The sequence below is a fragment of the Microcaecilia unicolor genome, chromosome 10, assembly GCF_901765095.1.
Source record: "Microcaecilia unicolor chromosome 10, aMicUni1.1, whole genome shotgun sequence".
NCBI lineage: Eukaryota > Metazoa > Chordata > Amphibia > Gymnophiona > Siphonopidae > Microcaecilia > Microcaecilia unicolor.
This window is the reverse complement of record NC_044040.1, coordinates 13,683,440-13,701,651: the sequence shown is the minus strand read 5'-3', so window position 1 is coordinate 13,701,651 and position 18,212 is coordinate 13,683,440. Positions and strand designations below refer to the sequence as shown.

At 45.1% G+C, this 18,212-nt stretch overlaps 1 protein-coding gene across 1 annotated transcript in view; it reads left to right on the top strand.

The window, feature by feature from the left end:
• Window positions 1-18,212, top strand: part of PLXNA4 (plexin A4) — a 944,413-nt gene that overhangs the window by 665,825 nt on the left and 260,376 nt on the right. Inside the window, 1 exon segment of the mRNA XM_030216701.1 lies at window positions 15,571-15,667. Coding sequence (XP_030072561.1) covers window positions 15,571-15,667 — 97 coding nt within the window.

The window sequence follows — 18,212 nt, the reverse complement described above, 5'->3', positions numbered from 1 at the left end:
ACCCAGTGAACGGAGTTCCTGGGGAGGAATGTAGGGAGAGATGAGAGTGGAGAGGTACTGAGGAGCTGCAGAGTGAATGCACTTATAGGTCAATAAGAGGAGTTTGAACTGTATGCGGAAACGGATAGGAAGCCAGTGAAGTGACATGACATGAGGAGAGGGCTAATATGAGCATAACGACACTGGCAGAATATTAGTCGTGCAGCAGAATTTTGAACAGATTGAAGAGGAGAGAGATGGCTAAGTGGGAGACCTGTGAAGAGCAAGTTGCAATAGTCTAAGCGAGAGGTGGTAAAGAAAAGGAGCACCTCCTCATTTCTCTATAGAATACTAGAGTAGTAGGTCGAAAAAGGCACATTCCCGTTCACCAGCTATACAGCTAGTGTAAGTGTTCACGCCTAGATTGTGAAATAACAAGCATAGGTGATAGCATTTTATAGCCTACGTGTGTAATTGTGCACCCCACACGTACTCCAGCTAAGAAACTTCACCCATGAGAATGTTCGCCCACAAATTACCCTCCACCGTTTTTACAGATTCTACAGAATAGCTCCCAGCCAGAAAATGGTTATTGCTGCCCTCATGTGTTCATAAGCACATGTAAATGAGTAGAATAACAGCATTTATACACATTCTTGCTGCCCAAATCTAGGTAACTCCATATAGAATCACCTTCCAAAATGCTATTCTCTATGCTCCCTTAAAAAATTCACCTCTCAGTACTCAGCTGTAATTCTACACCAACGGTCTTTCTAAAGACCATCGTTGCCTATCGCCGCTATTCCTGGATTCTCATTTGTTGAAACAAGTATACAGACTCCTGATGCAGGCCTTCTGGGCGAAACACATTGTTGTGTTGAGTCATTTTGATTTTCAATAAATACTGCTTCAGTTCAGTACTACTGTGGTCCTGCCTTTGGAGATCCTGGTTTTTATTCCCACTTTCCTCTTTGTTTGAGTTTCTCCGTGGGATCTCTTGAGTTTCCACATACGTGGATTCTCTTTGGACTTTTATGTACAATAGGAAATAATTTATAGTTTTAAAGTATGATGCTAAGCTTTGGGGTCCTTTTACTAAGGTGCGCTAACCGATTTAGCACGCGCTAAAATGCTAAGAAGCACATTTTATACCGATGAGTTTCTTAGCATTTAGCATGTGCTGATATTAACATGCACTAAATCCATTAGTGCACCTTAGTAAAAAGACCTTTACGTATTTTTAAAGGAATCATTCTGGGAAGGGTGATCATAATTGGGGTTTGTTTGTTTTTGAACACTAACTTTTTATTTAAGTTTTACAAAATACAAAAATAACCGTCTCCCAATACAGAAGCAACCCCAAGCCATACATGTTGAGGTAAGAAACAAACAATATATTATCCTTATAATTGCAGAGTTAGCATAGCCAGCCTTCTCCAACCAGTCCAACAGACTACACACATCCCCCACCCCTCCCCCTCCCTATAAAAAAATCAACCCAAAACAGGACTACTATCCCTCTAGTCTTGAGGATAAGCGTGAAAGTGTGGAAGCATGGGCCCAATCAAAATGAGCCGAAAAAGTCGGCACTGAAAGTAAAAGCATCAAGGAAATATCCACATAGAAAGACAAAGGCATCAATTCCTGTTACTGGAACCCGAATCTGGCAATCCTTCATCCAGCCCTGCAGGCCTTTGCACAGGGACAAAGTTCTTCATAACATATTTGCTTATCATAAGTAAGGTCAGTAAGGCTATCCTACTTTGCAAAAAACATCTTCCCAGCAACCAAAGTTGTGTCTCTTCATTGTCTGCTTTCATGGTCAGCAGCAAATTCCCCTTACATTACTACATTCATGTACAGTATTCTCCTGCCACACATATCTCTGTTATGACTCCATATCTGCTTGTCTCTCCAACAGAAGGGCAAGCTGACATGAGATTCACATTCTGTGTAATTCTTATTATTTAGCTTCTCAGTGACTCTTAACCTGTTCATAGCCTGTTCACTGAGGCCTAGCTTTGCTCATAATTCTCAGTTACTGTTGTAAAGTTATTTTATGGTTCATGACCTGCATGTCCCATATAAACACCTTCCAGGTCTTAGCTATAGACATTTTAGCAGCCAAGATGAGTAAGTGCAAGACAACTCCCTTGCATTATCAAAGATCCCTGAATAAACAGATCTCTACAATAATGAAATCTGATCTGTTGGAGGTGGGTTGTCAATGTATTAAAGTTCCCTGAAGACCAGGGCTGGTAATCTTTTAGACGGGACAGTGCAGATACGTTTTCCCTCCTACCTTATATAGAGACTGCATCCCTACCCAAGCCTCCCGAAGAGGGCTTAAAAAGATATGGGTTGAGCTTCCAAGGACCCAAGGATCTGTCCCCCAGTGCCTCATTGCTCTGCCCCTCCCATTTCAAATTTCGCTACAGGAATCCATCTTACCCTGCATCTTCCTCATGATGGAGTTTAATTGTCAAAATCTCAAGTTGGTGGTCTAGAGACCTCCATTAATTGAAGGGGATTAAGGCTAGAGTTTTTCTCAGGGCACTGGTCTTGGCAATGGGTTAGCATATATGCACAGGGTTACTTTCTTGAGGGCTCTTTTAATATATTTTTGGCATAACTACAAAGAGAAAAATGACCAAATTCAAGAGGAAATGAGTCTGAAGCTATGCAAAGTGCAAAGGAAAACTTCCTGTCAAAGGTTCTGTAAAAGTTGTACTTTTAAAAATGGTATGACAGTAATATTACAGGGTCAGATGGCAGCAGGGTCTATTCAGAAGACAAGATGTGAATTTGCATTCACTGCTGAACAAAGTAGGATGAAATAATTCCCTCGTCGCCTCTCTCTGAAGGGCCATCTTTCAAACTCTGCGTAAGGAAGAGTCCTCATATTAAATTAAAACCAGTTAATGGATTCGCTTTTCTTTTTATTTCTTCGCTAAGTGCAGCAAAATTAAAAAGCCGGAATTGATGGTTTTGATGCTGTTCAAAGGCAGGAGGGCTCTGCTGTTTAAATGGATTTATTTGCCAGGGTTTTTGCTGTACTGTGTGTGAACCGTGAAGACTGAAGGGATAGGATATTGGGGTTCTCATCTCGGTATTTGAAAAACTTCTCAAATTCTAGAAAGTGGGATCCTTGTGTCTCAAACCAGGTAGGAGTGGGAGGGGCAGGGGCTGATGGAGGCTTTAGCTGACATGGCCAGTTGAGTTTTCAGGATATCCACATTGAATATACATGACATAAATGTGCATTCACAGGGTTTCCAGTTATGCAAATTTAGCTCACACATTTTTCAGTGTGGATTTCCTGATTAGCTGTGAGACAGGTTTGGGAATTCCTGTTCTATTACAGGCATAGTAGGAATCCAGCATGTACCACATCTGTAGACTTGTATGACCATAAATGGCATTAGGTACCCCACCCCTCTGCAATTCCTTTCTTCTTCCATCCTACCCCCCCCCCTCCCTCCCAATTAAAGTACTTAGTTGCTGGGAATCTCCAAGCCAGCTGTAGAAATCTGGAGTTTATCTGGATCACCTAAAGCACAGCGGTTAGCAGCTCAAATGGCCACTGTTGCAGTGGCCCCACAAACTGTTTTGCTATGTAGGACTTGAACAGCTGTAGCTGTTAGAGAATATTTCTCACTAAATGAATAATTGTCACGATTGTGGTCGTGACCCCTCTCAGACTCACCTTATTTCCGGCGGTCAGCTTCTGAGCTGGCTTCTGTCTGTTCTTCCTGAGTTAGTTCTGTCTCTGTCTCTGTGTGCTGGCTGCTTCCAGCATGGCTCTGATTACTCAACTATACTGCACCTGTGTGTGTTAAACCTCTCTGTGCTTCAGTATGCTTTCTGCCTGTGTCTTGGTTTGTGTTCCTCTTGCCCTCTGGTGGCCAGAATCGGTGGCTGCCATAGACTTTCCAGACTTTCTTTCTGGTCCGATCCAGATATTCCAGCCCTCCAGACTTGGTTTGAAGTTTGGCAGCTAGCCTCACCCGTAGCTGCCTCATGATTCCTGCAGCTGAGTTTCAGCTGCTGATGGGTTTATTATCACCTGGAACCTTCTGAGTTTGCCTTTGCATCGTCTAAGGTCCCTGGTTTGTTGGTGCTTTGTTGCACTTCTGCCTAGTCTGGTTTCTTGTTTATTTCCTTGTCTGTTTCTAGTTATCTGTGTGTAGTTTAGCTTAGGTTTATTTCCTTACTTCCCTAGTCTTGTTTCTGGTCTGTATTGTCTCTTGCTTAGTGGCTGCTCTGCAGCTTTCAGTCTTGTCTCTTGCCTGTCAATATTTGTACCCTGTTTTAGTGGCGGTTCTGCAGCTTTCAGTCTTGTCTCTTGTCTGTCAGTATTTGTACCCTGTTTCAGTGGCTGCATGGCAGCTTTCAGTTCCTGTCCATTTCCTGCTTTGTGTAGTATTGTCTGTCTGTGAGTCCTAGCCCAGTTTCCTGCCTTGCTGCCCATGTATATTCCTTTCCCCTCTGACCCTCAGTCCCTGTTCAGCCTGGTTGGTATCCAGTGCCTGCCCTGTCCGGTAAGTCCTGCCGGCCGCCTGCACCCAGGGGCTCAACTCCTGGGGAAGGGTGGTCAAGCGCAGGTGAAGTCTAGCTGTTTCTGTCAGAGTTCTGCCTTGTCTCTGGTGTGGGGTGGTTTTGCCTGCCACTGCTGCTCCACGGCAGTGGCCAAAGGGCTCAAGAACCTAGTTTCTGCCTTGAAAGCCTGACAATAATCCTGTAATTTAATGTAGGTTGACAGTAGAAACCTGCCCAAAAATGAGGATTATGGGAATCCCGCAAGGATGAAAGAAATTGCTACTGGATTGCCATGGGGATGGAAGATGATGTCACGGGATTCCTGAGGGGATGGAAGAAGTTGCATTGGCATTCCCACTGAAGTATAGTCAAAATCTCTGGTGACACTAGCATGAGGCTTGGAATAAGCTGAATGAGACAACTGGAGCACCAGAATAAGACTTGGAGCACTTGTTGGTTGCATAGTGAATGCTACCCAAAAAACATGTGGGGGGCTGTTGGGGTTGGGAGGAAAGGGAGGGCTAACTAATAGCATCAACTTCTTTGGGTTTGGGCGGTGATGGAGATTAATTGCGGGAATAGGTGGGAATGGAATGGATCTTAGTGGGTACAGGTGGTTATAGATTAGATTCTAGTGGAGATGGGCGGGGATGAGTGAAATTTCTGTCCCCATGCAACTCTCTAGTTGACAGCTGGCTCTGACTTTCTTGAGATATCCTGAGTGGAGCTCAGTTGTGTGCTCAAGAAAAGAACAAAGAATACACAGACAACACCCAGTGCAACCGGGGAAGATGAATGAGGAAGAAAATACATGGATGCTGAGATTTTATACATCATCTCCCTCCCTCTTGGATAGGTTTATATGTTTTGCAATTTGGATTTAGCTCGTGCCTGTTTAGTGATAGCTCGGTGTGAATTACATTCAGGTACAACAGGCATTTCTCTGTCCCCAGAAGGGGTCGATATTCAGAGACGAGGAAGCAGAAGAATATGAATTGAGGTTGCAGGGCAATAGTCTTAGCAGTAACACCAGGAAATATTTTTTCACAGAGAGGTGATGGTTGCCTGGAATGTCCTTCCAGTGGAGGTGTTGGAGATAGAATTTTAAACTGTGTGGCATAGATACAGAAGATTCCTAAATAGAAAGAGGACAGTATCAAAACAAAACTTGATGATAAGCTGCTCCCAGCCATGGGCTCAGATAGTCAAAGCTGTCTAAATGCTGCTAAATTTCAAGAGCTGGCTTGTTCAGCGGGGTTTAGCTGGGAAGGAGCTCTCCTGCCCACTACCAACCCTTTTGAGTATTGAACCCTAAGTTTGTACCTGAGGTGGTGAAGAGTTAACTGACTTGCCCAAGATCACAAGGAGCGTTATTGGGATTTGAACCCTGGGTTCCCTGGTTCTCAGCCTGCTGCCTTAACTGCTATGCTGCTACTTCATTCTCTGATTGTTTGTCTGTATCTAGATCTATATCCATCTAGCTATCTACTCATATATTACCACTAGGTATCATTTCTACAGTGTTCTATCGGTCTATCTAGCCATCCAATGATTATTCTTGCATTGGTTGTGCTGGGAATTTGCTTCTCTGCTTTGCCATGCCTATAGCATCATTGTCAAGTGAAAGACTTTGATATGTAATGCCAAAGTCCTACCAGAGCCAACTCCTCATCCAGTGATAGCAGGTGCCAGTTGAGCTCCGTGTGACCCGCTGTAATTCCTGCTTTTATCCTCCATTGAACTAAAGACATAGATCCTTTGTAAGGCCTTGGCTGAAGTATCTGTGCTGGGTGCCCCCAGTCCCCCACTGAGCACTTAATGAGCCTCCAAATAAACCAGTCTTTCAAACTGGGAATTTAGCTCCTCCTTCCTGGCTAACACAAAGACCCTGCTAGCAGGTTGTGTCAGGACCCATAAAGGAGGTGTTAATAGACTGACACAAAAGAAACACAAGTAAATAAGACTCTGCAATTATAATTTTAATCCAAAAGGTATAAATCAAATATTACAACAAGAAAGGCGATTTAAGAATAAAAAAATGAAACTGGAGGGCATAGAGTTTAAAAGACAAGTTGATGTTTGGTAGACTGACCATGTGACTCCGTAACAGCAGGGAATGACTGAGCTTGGCCTGGTTTTACTTGCATTGCATGAGTGAGCTTGTAATTCGGCTTTGAGTTGATTTGATGCTCTTTGGTCATGCTATATTTTCAACAATCTAGTTATTCCTGTGTCTTGATCTAACTTGAGTTTCTCCCAGGCTGGTATTGTAGAAATCATATGTTGAGAATGCAATACTGTCACTTCCTGGATAAGTGCTTTTCAGTTTTAGGCTGCATGTTTTTAAGTATCTTTGAAAGATACCACAGTCTTCAATATTTTTATGCTTTAAGGTTATCAATAGAAATCAAACAAAATAAAACATGGAAAAGAAAATAAGATGATACCTTTTTTATTGGACATAACTTAATACATTTCTTGATTAGCTTTCGAAGATTGCCCTTCTTCCTCAGATCGGAAATAAGCAAATCTGAGGAAGAAGGGCAACCTTCGAAAGCTAATCAAGAAATGTAATAAGTTATGTCCAATAAAAAAGGTATCATCCAGTGGCGTTCCTAGGGGGGCTGGCACCTGGGGCGGATCGCCGATTCGCCCCGCCCCCCCTGGTGCAGCGCCCCCTCCCCCGGCGAAAGGACACCCCCGCGAAGGAACCCCCCCCCCCCAGCCGGGTGCACAGTAACCTGTTCCGGGGCAGAGAAGAAGCATGGAACAACGGAGGGCAGGCGCGCGCGGCACCCCCCCCCGGCGGCGTGCACCCGGGGCGGACCCCCCCCCCCCTAGGAACGCCACTGGTATCATCTTATTTTCTTTTCCATGTTTTATTTTGTTTGATTTCTATTGATAACCTTTAAGAGTGGACTAACATGGCTACCACACCTCTCTATTTAACATGTAGAACCCCAAAGAGTAGCAACATTCCATGTAAAATCCCAAAGAGTAGCAAGATTCCATGTAGAACCCCAAAGAGTAGCAACATTCCAAGTAGAATCTCAAAGACTAGCAAGATTCCATGTAGAATCTCAAAGAGTAGCAAGATTCCATGTAGAAGAAGGGCAACCTTCGAAAGCTAATCAAGAAATGTATTAAGTTATGTCCAATAAAAAAGGTATCATCTTATTTTCTTTTCCATGTTTTATTTTGTTTGATTTCTATTGATAACCTTAAGAGTGGACTAACATGGCTACCACACCTCTCTACTTATGCTTTAAGGGCAATCAATGCCAAAGGACAGGCACTATAGACTAGATTCCATATATCTTGCCTAAAATTTTGGTGCCAAAATGAAATTCACCTAAGTCCATTCTACAAAGTAGGCCTTAATTTAGAATATAGAATAAGCCTAAATTTCTGCACGGTATATAGATTAGGTCGAGCGACCATGACAGTGCCTAACTGTAGGCTTGGCCATTTATGCCAAGTAAAACTTGGTGTAATACCAGCGCCTAAGTAAGGCGCAGAGCAGGTGTATTCTATAAACCTGCTCCTAGTTTTCCAGAATGCTCACAACTTGACCGTTCCATGCTCAAAGCCACATCCCCTTTTTGGAAGCGCGTATTAGAATTTACGTGCACCATTTTGCAGAATAGGCTTAGCGGGTAATGCGCGTAAAGTCTAATGCCAATTAGTGCCGATAATTGCTTGTTAACATCCAATTATCAGCGCTGATTAGCTTGTTCAGCATTATACCGAGGGCAGGTTGGTGGGGATGGTCTGCCTCAGGTGCACGCTGCAGGAGGGTGCAGGGAGCAGCCACGCAGCTGTTGGCTCCATTGGGTCCCTGCTTCTTCTGATGTTACTTCCTGTTCTGGGGCAGAGGGTGCAGGGAACCGGTGAAGCCGACAGCCATGCAGCTGCTCCCAGCACCCCAGGAGGTAAGAGCAATGCACCAAGGGGGGGGTTGGAGGTGATGCGCCGGGGGAGGATGACGCTGCACCCGGGGGGGGGACATTGCACCCGGGGGACGACACTACATCCATACATCCATGGGGGGGGGGGGGTGCAGCAGTGATCTGCCCTGGGTGGCAGCTGACCAAGAATTACCACTGATACCACTGAGCTTGTTAACTAATTAAGTTATGCACATTGTTATGGAATACTCTTCGATTTCCGCACAGAACTCTTGGCACGATATATAGAATCCAAGGGTATCTGTTTAATAGAAGGAATTTTAAGGTTGTCACTCTCACATGGTTTTACCAATTTGATTGGTTCATACCAATTCAACTTGTTTGCCAAATATATAAAGAAAGGGCAGTGTAAGCAATTTCAACTGTACAAAGAGAAATAGGTAGCCAGTACTCTTAACATCAGAGCACTGGCTTCCAGTCTCTGCAAGGACTCCTTATAAACTTCTAAGAATAATGCATAGTACTAGACGCTTGGGTCTTCCTTCATTTTTAAGTCAGCTGCTCATTACATACACTCCAAGTTGAGTTCTGTGATCAGCCCAGCAACGTTTACTAATGATCCCGTCTTCTCATCAAATTAAGTCTGTAACTGTACATTTATTTATTTATTTAACACATTTATACCCCACATTTTCCCACTAGTCGCAGGCTCATTCTTCTCTTATATTAACATAGTAACATAGTAGATGACGGCAGAAAAAGACCAGCACGGTCCATCTAGTCTGCCCACGATAAACTCATATGTGTATACCTTACCTTGATTTGTACCTGTCTTTTTCAGGGCACAGACCGTATAAGTCTGTCCAGCAGTATTTCCCGCCTCCCAACCACCAGTCCCGCCTCCCATCACTGGCTCCGGCACAGACCCCGTATAAGTCTGCCCTCCCCCATCCTAGCCTCTCAACCACCAACCCCTCTTCCCCCCTATTGTAGGTCCCTCTCTTTGGAACAAACTTCCTTTTCATCTGCAACTTGAGCGTTCCTATGGAATATTTATGGAAGGTTTAAAAATCTACCCTCCCCCCCCCTTCCCGATATTCAAACTATTTAACCAGCCAACAGCGGCAACTAGCCAGTCAAATGGTACTTTGGCCGGCTAAGTGCTAATATTCACCACGAGATAGCCAGCTATCTCTGCTGAATATTAGCTCTTAATGGCTAGCCGGATGACCGGCTATGTTGCAGACTTAGTTGGTCCACGCCGATATTCAGCATCTGGATGGCTATGTTTGGTGACCAAATATGGCCATGTCAGTAGATGGAATATCTTTGGCCAGTTTGAAGTTAACTGGCCAGCACTGAATATCGGCTTGGCTGGTTAAGTTCAAAGTAGCCAAAAATAAACTGGTTATTCAATGCCAGTCACCGGAAATGGCCTGGAATTGACTATCCGGGCTCAGGACTGACTGCGGGAGTTAGCCGGGCTAAGTCCCGTGGTCTGAATATCGGGCCCGTATTTCTTTTGGAAAACTTTTGCTAATTAAGTTTGTTGCTGCTGGGGCGAGGGACTCTGGCGTGCAGGATCTCAGAGCTGTTTTCTACTCATTCCTTTTGCACTCAATTATTTTTGTATTGTAAACCGTATAGATGTGTTCTCGATATGTGGTATATGAAATGAAATAAAACTTTAAACTTACATGCATCACGTGGCAGGCTTGAGTGCACCAGCTTACACTTGCTATTGACATAGCGGAAGAGGGCGTGTCAATGCCAAAGTACGCTAGTATTCTCTAATGGAATCTTGGTGCCAAGATACCGTTGTAGATTTGGTGCTAGGCATATGGCACTGGGATGCCTAAACTGAGGTGCTAATTTATACACTTGCCCCAATAACTTTTGTGCTCTTAAATTAAGATGAATTTTTAGCTGAAAACATAAGAGGGGCATAATCGAACGGGGACCACCATCTCTAAGGGATCCCATCTCTAAGGACGGCACCGCGAAGGGGCGGGAAAACCCATATTATCGAAACAAGATGGGCGTCCATCTTTTGTTTTGATAATACGGTCAGGGACGCCTAAATCTCAACATTTAGGTCAACCTTTAGAGATGGTCGACCTAAATGTTGAGATCGCCGACCTTAGAGATGGGCGACCTCGGTTTTCGCCAATAATGGAAACCGAGGACGCCCATCTCAAAAACGACCAAATCCAAGGCATTTGGTCGTGGAAGGAGCCAGCATTCGTACTGCACTGGTCCCCCTGACATACCAGGACACCAACCGGGCATCCTAGGGGGCACTGCAGTGGACTTCCTAAATTGCTTCCAAGTCCATAGCTCCCTTCCCTTCTGTGCTGAGCCCCCCCAAAAAACCCCAAAACCCACTCCCCACAACTGTGCAACACTACCATAGCCCTTATGGGGCACCTACATGTGGGTACAGTAGGTTTCGGGTAGGCTTTGGAGGGCTCACATTTACCACCACAAGTGTAACAGGTGAGGGGGGGGATGGGCCTGGGTCTGCCTGCCTGAAGTACACTGCACCCACTAAAAACTGCTCCAGGGAGCTGGGTATGACGTTTGAGGCTGGCAAAAAATGTTTTTTTTCATTTTTTTTTGGGGGGGGGGGGGGGGAGGGGTTGGTGACCACTGGGGGAGTAAGGGGAGGTCATCCCCGATTCCCTCCGATGGTCATCTGGTCAGTTCGGGCACCTTTTTGAGGCTGGGTCGTGAAAAAAAAGGGGCCAAGTAAAGTTGGCCAAATGCTCATCAGGGATGCCCTTCTTTTTTCCATTATCGGCCGAGGACGCCTATCTGTTAATCCTAGTGGTTAGGGTGGTGGACTTTGGTCCTGGGGAACTGAGGAACTGAGTTTGATTCCCGGCACAGGCAGCTCCTTGTGACTCTAGGCAAGTCACTTAACCCTTGTTCAGAATTAAGGGGTCCCGAGCCCCCCCCCCCCAAGAAGGCTTAAATGACCTTAATCTGACTCCATCTCTAAATAGCCCTAGAACTGGGGCAATCAGGGGGGTTGTGAAGTTCTAAGAGGAGTTGCCACTGAGAGAGACGTTAGACCTAAGAGACCCGCATTAGTCCGCCTCTCAGCACTGGCAAGAAACAGATACCAGCCTTATGACAAACTGGATTTAGGTTACAAGTTATATAATGCAGCGAGTGATAGCCTGATACAGCAGAAGCATTTATACTTACAGCCTTTCATCATTAAGTTAAGCCCACAAATCATCATTTGGAATAAGGATTTTATTTGCACATCAGACTTTAATCAGGTACATTCAGCAGACAGATTCTGGATACAACCGGACAGAGCCCTGCCGTCTGACAGAAGCGTTGGGGCGGATACCAAAGCTATGGCAAATTGTCCCCTCTTTTATACACAAACTCTCCATAGAAGTCAATGGTGAGATACCTAGCTCTCAATTTCTGAGATGATACTTTCCCACACAGTCTTATCAGCATGTTTTGAGAAGCTTTGAGATAACAGTTCCACATCTGTCTGTGTCGCAATACTTTTTACGCCATCTTAAGAACCCTGTATAACCTCTGTAGCCTTCTATACAAAACTAATAGACTCCATTTTGTTCATCTGATTTAAAGTGACAGTTGTACCTGTTTGTGTCAGAACTCATGGTTCAGACCTGCTTTTTACAGATATTTGGCCTAGTCAGTACTTTAGTTATTTTAGGCTTCATAGCCTTGGCCCTCACTATTCCAGTGGTAGATCCAAAGCTAGACCATATATTAACACCCTCCATTGCCCCATGTAAGCCGCATTGAGCCTGCCATGAGTGGGAAAGCGCGGGGTACAAATGTAACAACAACAGCACCCCCGTCCCGCCTTCGGTACACTGCCGACATGTCCCCGTGAACTTTGGTCGTCCCCGCGATGGAAAGCAGTTGGGGGCGCCCAAAATCTGCTTTCGATTATGCCGATTTGGGCGACCCTGAGAGAAAGACGCCCATCTCCCGATTTGTGTCGGAAGATGGGCGCCCTTCTCTTTCGAAAATGCCCCTGATAGACTCCTAGATTTGGCTAAGAGCAGTGGCATACCTACCTTTTTTGCCACCCGGGGTGGAGCAGCCGCCTCCTCCAGGTGCATCACATCCCCCACCCTCCCTCCTCCGAGCAAGGGGGTGGCTGAGCAGTCCTGCCCCAGAACAGAAAGTTGATGTCAGAGGGAGCAGAGGACCGGCTGAGCCGACAGCGCTCAACTGCTCGGCGCACCCCCAAGCTGTCAGCACCCGGGTCGGACCGCCCCCACCGCCCTGCCCTTGGTATGCCACTGGCTGAGAATAAAAATTCTTTATTATCTATGTTTGAAAACCTTGTTGGTCTTGGCCGGCTCCATTTGTGCTTTCCATGATGTGTCTTGTGATTTTTGGACCCTCTCTTTGCTTTTGTTCTTCTTACCTGTAGGATAATCGCAACTCTGAGAACAACGAACTGAAACCAGTTTACTGAGCCAGAAAGGAATTGTCTGGCTTAGCACAACAATGCAGCTCACAAACCTGGCTATTAGGCTGATCTAACATAGCATTTTTATCTTAACCAGAAAAACAGCTAAACCAGAAGAGAGATCTTTTTCGGTATCTTGTTTCAAAAAGAGGGAATCCTCATGCGTCTGCATCCTTATATTTGTTATGGAAAGGTTTATTCTCTCTGGACACATGTCGTGTTGTGAAAAATAAGGTTCTTTCTTATGCATTATTGAGACAGCTTTACAAATGCAAGCTTCCAGCTGTTGTTCATTATTCAAAATTTCATTTTTCTTTGTTTATTTGCAATGGTTTCTTTATGGAATGGGGAGACACTGGTGTCTGCCACAGCACAGACAACTAGTTAGAACTCCTGAGTCACTTTGTGCAATATACAACACAGAATTCCCTAAGACAGGCAGTGGTAAATGCATTTTCATATCTGAGAGATGAACAATGTTCTCGTATTTTAATTTAGAGAGCTGGTACTGTGTACGTCAGCCACAATCCAGGGACTGACAGGAAACTCTGCTCCTCTGTCACCATGGAAATGGCTTTTACCATCTCAAAACATTCTTGTTTAACAGTTAGCTTTGATTTCTCCTAGGTTCATCTGTGTTAGGTTCATCTTGCATCTAGGAGATTTTGTGAGGAATTGCCTAGGTAAACCCTAGTTCCCCTTGAGGCACGTCCTCCCTGGGGGTCACCTCAACAGAGCTGAGGCTAGAAAGCATAGGCTGGACAGCCTGGCCCAGATCAGGAAGAATAAAACTTTTGAGTAAGGGAAAGTCAGAAAGACCTGGAAGTAGCTGAAGGAAGACTCTAAACCCTTCCAGTCAGTGCCGGTGTTGGGGGAGGGGGGCAACGGAGGGTTAAGGGGTCCTTTTACAAAGGCACGCTGAAAAATGGCGGTAGTGTAGGCACGGGTTTTGGGGGCGCGCCGAGCCATTTTTTAGCGCGTCTGTAAAAAAGGCCTCTTTTTTTTTTACTCCCGAAAATGGACGTGCAGCAAAATCAAAGCTGCCGCACATCCATTTTGGGTCTGAGACCTTACCACCAGCCATTGACTTAGTGGTAAAGAATCTGGGCGGTAATGACCTACGTGAGTCAAATGCCACTTTGCACGCCAGAAAATAAAAAATATATTTCTGACGCGCGTCGAAATTGAAATTACCGCAAGGGCCACGTGGTAACTGGGCAGCAACTCCAATTTGGGGCCCGTTCGGTGCGCATAAGCGCCTACATGGCTTAGCAAAAGGGCCCCTAAGTGACTTGACCAATATCACCAGGAGACGTAGTGGGAATTGAACCCAGTTTCCCAGGTTCTCAACCAACTGCACTAACCATTAGACTACTCCGTCACCTCAGTGTCGTTTCCATAAATGGCTTATGAGAATCAGTTGCTACTGAACATACAACAACATGGGTACGAGTCATGCATTTTGATGTACTGCTTTTTTTTAGTACAATCAAAGCAGCTTACATATTATATTCAGGTATTTTCTCAGTCCGTAGTGGGCTTATAATGTAAGGGGGGAGGGGGTGTATCAGTGGGTTGAGGGGCCCTTTTAACTAAGCCGCCTAGGTGCCTACACGTGCCCAATGTGTGTCAATTTGGAATTACCGCCCGGCTACCGCTTGGCCTGGGCAGTAATTTCATTTTTTACATGCATCCACTACACGCAAAGGAAAATAACTTTTATTTTCTGACGCGTTGCGCTAACCGAGCTGTAAAAGGCGTTCATCGTTCATAGATCATTACCGCCCGGTTAATGCATGAGACCTTACCACTAAGTCAACGGGTGGCGGTAAGGTCTCAGAACCAAAATAGATTCACGCCAATTTTTATTTTGCCGCACATCCATTTTCGGTCAAAATCTAATAAAGGCATTTTTTTACAGGTGCGCTGAAAAATGGATCTGTGCATGCCAAAACACACACTTACACTAGTGTAGGCCATTTTTCAGCTCACCTTAGTAAAAGGACCTCTAAGTGACTTACCCAGAGTCCCAAGGAGCTGAAGTGGGAATTGAACCCAGTTCCTGACCCAATGCCCTAATCATTAGGCTACATTATGAGGAAAGAAGGTAACAGAAAAGTGTGTGAGGGGTGAGTGAGGTGAGACATGGGAATAGAGGGGAGGGGGAAAGAGTGGGAAGAAAGCAAGATGGTGGGAAGGGGGGTATAAGAGCAGGATGAGAAAGGAGTGAGAAGGAGAGAGATTGGGGTTGACAGAAAATGAGGAGGGGAGGAAGGAATCCAGGAATGGTGTAAGAAGAGCAGAATGAAGAAAAGGATGAGGAGTTGAGAAGGGAAAATAGTAGAAAGTGATAGAAAAAGAAGGACGAAAAGTATTAAAGTATTTGCTGCTGAATAAAAGAGATAAAGAAGGAAGAGAGAGAGAACTGAAAAGAAAAATGGAAGGAGACAACGGAGACAGAAAAAATAATGAACTAGAGAGAAGGGCAGTGAATGGGAAAATGGTGCTTAACCAGATGCTGCAAATGTATGTGGAGGGTGTGACCTCTGGGACCTTGTCTTCTGGAAATCTACTCACCAAAGAACTTCTGTTGGTCAAGCGCAGAATCCGCACACCCCCCCCCCCCCCCCCAGAAGATAACTTTGTTTTCTTTCTTTTCTCTTGTCTTAGTACTCTTATGAAGGAATGGATATTAATAGCCTGCCAGTGGAGTTGACGGTAGTGTGGAATGGGGATTTCAGCATTGACAACCCAGCCCAGAACAAAGGTAAAGCATCGTTTCACTTTGTCCTTGGAAGTGGTAACCTTAGCAACAGGCCGACTCTTTTTCACAACCAAGAAAGCACCAATTGGGTTTCCTTCACATTTCTGTTTAATGATTTCTTTGTTAATTCAGGGGGGTAGTTATCAAGCTGCGTTAGAGAACTAACCTTCATTATTTGTGCTTTAACATTTATTATTAGGCTCAAATGCAGCAATATTTTGGTTACCCCAAAATAATGAGGTGCAAAACATGCAAATGCATGTAAATCAAATGATTACTATGTAAATACTACAATGTGGCTTACTACTACTACTTAACATTTCTAGAGCGCTACTAGGGTTACGCAGCGCTGTACAGATTAACATAAATTGACATAAAGGACAGTCCCTGCTCCAAGGAGCTTACAATCTAAAGGGCGAAATGTCAAGTAGGGGCAGTCCAGGTTTCCTGAATAGAGGTATGATGGTTAGGTGCCGAAGGCGAAATTGAAGAGGTGGGCTTTGAGCAAGGCTTTGAAGACTGCCAATAGTAGTGACCAGAGCACCCCTACCCCCCACCCCAGGCCCTTTTGAAGGCTCTCCTGGTGTCTAATGGTGTTGGTGCAGGCAGGAGTAAGCTCCTGTCCTTGATAGTGCCTTCATCCAAATGGTGCCAGCGACCCCTACTGGTAGTCTTGCAGTACTTCTACTGGAGGTCATGTTTCCATATAAGGAATATATTGGCAGTACCGTGAGAGTACTACTAAGGATCACCAGCACCGTTTTGGGTGAAGGCACCGGTGAGGGCAGGAGTGAATGGGGATTGCCCCAGGAAAGGGGGCTTGGGGCAAGGGCTACTGCCTTGAAAGGGGGTCCTCAGATTGAGGGAGGAGCAATTTTCAGGAGGGTGGGGGGTTGGGCACTAGGGGAGCCCTTTGGATTGGGGAGGCTGGTTATGGCACCACAAGAATGGAGCCTTGATTGGTGGTAAGCCTAAGAGGGGCCTTCAGCCTTGTGGGTGGGGGGAGGGGGCGGGGGCGCTTAGGCCACCATTATTGCTGATGGGTGCTGGCACCTTTAACATGCAGTCTGAGTGTGCCGGATCACGGCTTGGCAGTTTGATGCTCATAGACCCATGGAATAGCACTGCTTGTGAGGTGGCTCGCAATCAAGTAATTCATTGCCTAGTGGTTAGTGCAGCGGACTTTGATCCTGGGGAACTGAGTTTGATTCCCACTGCAGCATCTTGTGACTCTGGGCAAGTCACTTAACCCTCTGATACCCCAGGTACAAATAAATACCTGTATATAATATGTAAACCGCTTTGAATTTAATTGCAAAAACCACAGAAAGGCGGTATATCAAGCCCCATTTCCCTTTCCCTATTTGAGATTCTACATGGAATGTTGCTACTATTTGAGATTCTATTGCTACTATTTGAGGTTCCACATGGAATGTTGCTAGTGGAGGAGTAGCCTAGTGGTTAGTACAGCAGACTTTGATCCTGGGGGAACTGGGTTCAGTTCCCACTTCAGCTCTTTGTGACTCTGGGCAAGTCACTTAACCCTCCAATACCCCAGGTACAAATAAGTACCTATATGTAAACCACTTTGAATGTAATTGCAGAAACCACTGAAAGGCAGTATTCAGTTCCCTTTCCCTTGCCCTTCATTTGCCACAGGAGTCAAGGCGTAGTAAAAACTCACCTGTTACCGCTCCTTGATAACTTCCCCCCTCAGTGTCTTTTGTAAATTCCATGTTTTTGCACATCATGTTACTTTGCGTAATTGAGCGGTCTGTCTTGCGCGCTACCTCTTCCTGGTCTGCGCTTGCTCTTTTATAGGGTGATTTTTAAGTGTGGTTGAGCTTATGCATGGTCATGCTCTTCTTCAGTGATAGATGCAGTGGCAAACAAGGTGAGGGGGGGGGGAGGCTTGTCAGGGGCTATTCTGAGAAAACTGAAGCAATAATGAAAAATAAGATATAACGGAATTAGAAAAGGTTCAAAGAAGACTAAATGATAAAAGGGATGGAACTCCTCTCGTATGAGGAGCTCACAATCTAAATAGGACAGACAAACAGACAGAACAACTGAGAGGTAAGGGATAAAAGGTACAGGGCAAGTGAGTAGTGGTTAGGAGTCGAATGCAGTGTCAAAGAGGTGGGCTTTTAGCCTGGATTTGAAAACGGCCAAGGACGGAGCTAGACGTACAAGCTCGGGAAGTCTATTCCAGGCATGAGGTGCAGAGTCTGGAATTAGCAGTAGAGGAGAAGGGGGACAGACAGGAGAGACAGGCTACCATTAAGACATCATTTTACCACTAACTTGTGCTATTTTAGCACAGGTCCCATTTTAGGCAATGAGACCTAGTTACTAATAACTGGGGTTAACAGTAAAATAGTGTCTTAACGGTCGCCCACATTGATAACTTCCCCCTTTAAAGAAAAGAGCAATGTCTGTAGAAACTGAAATCACTACTATATGTAATAAAAGTGAGCCAAGTATAGGACAGTCAAGCCATCATGGAGCACTGACAGCAGTTATGAAAGTTAAGTTTTTTTGTATAAAA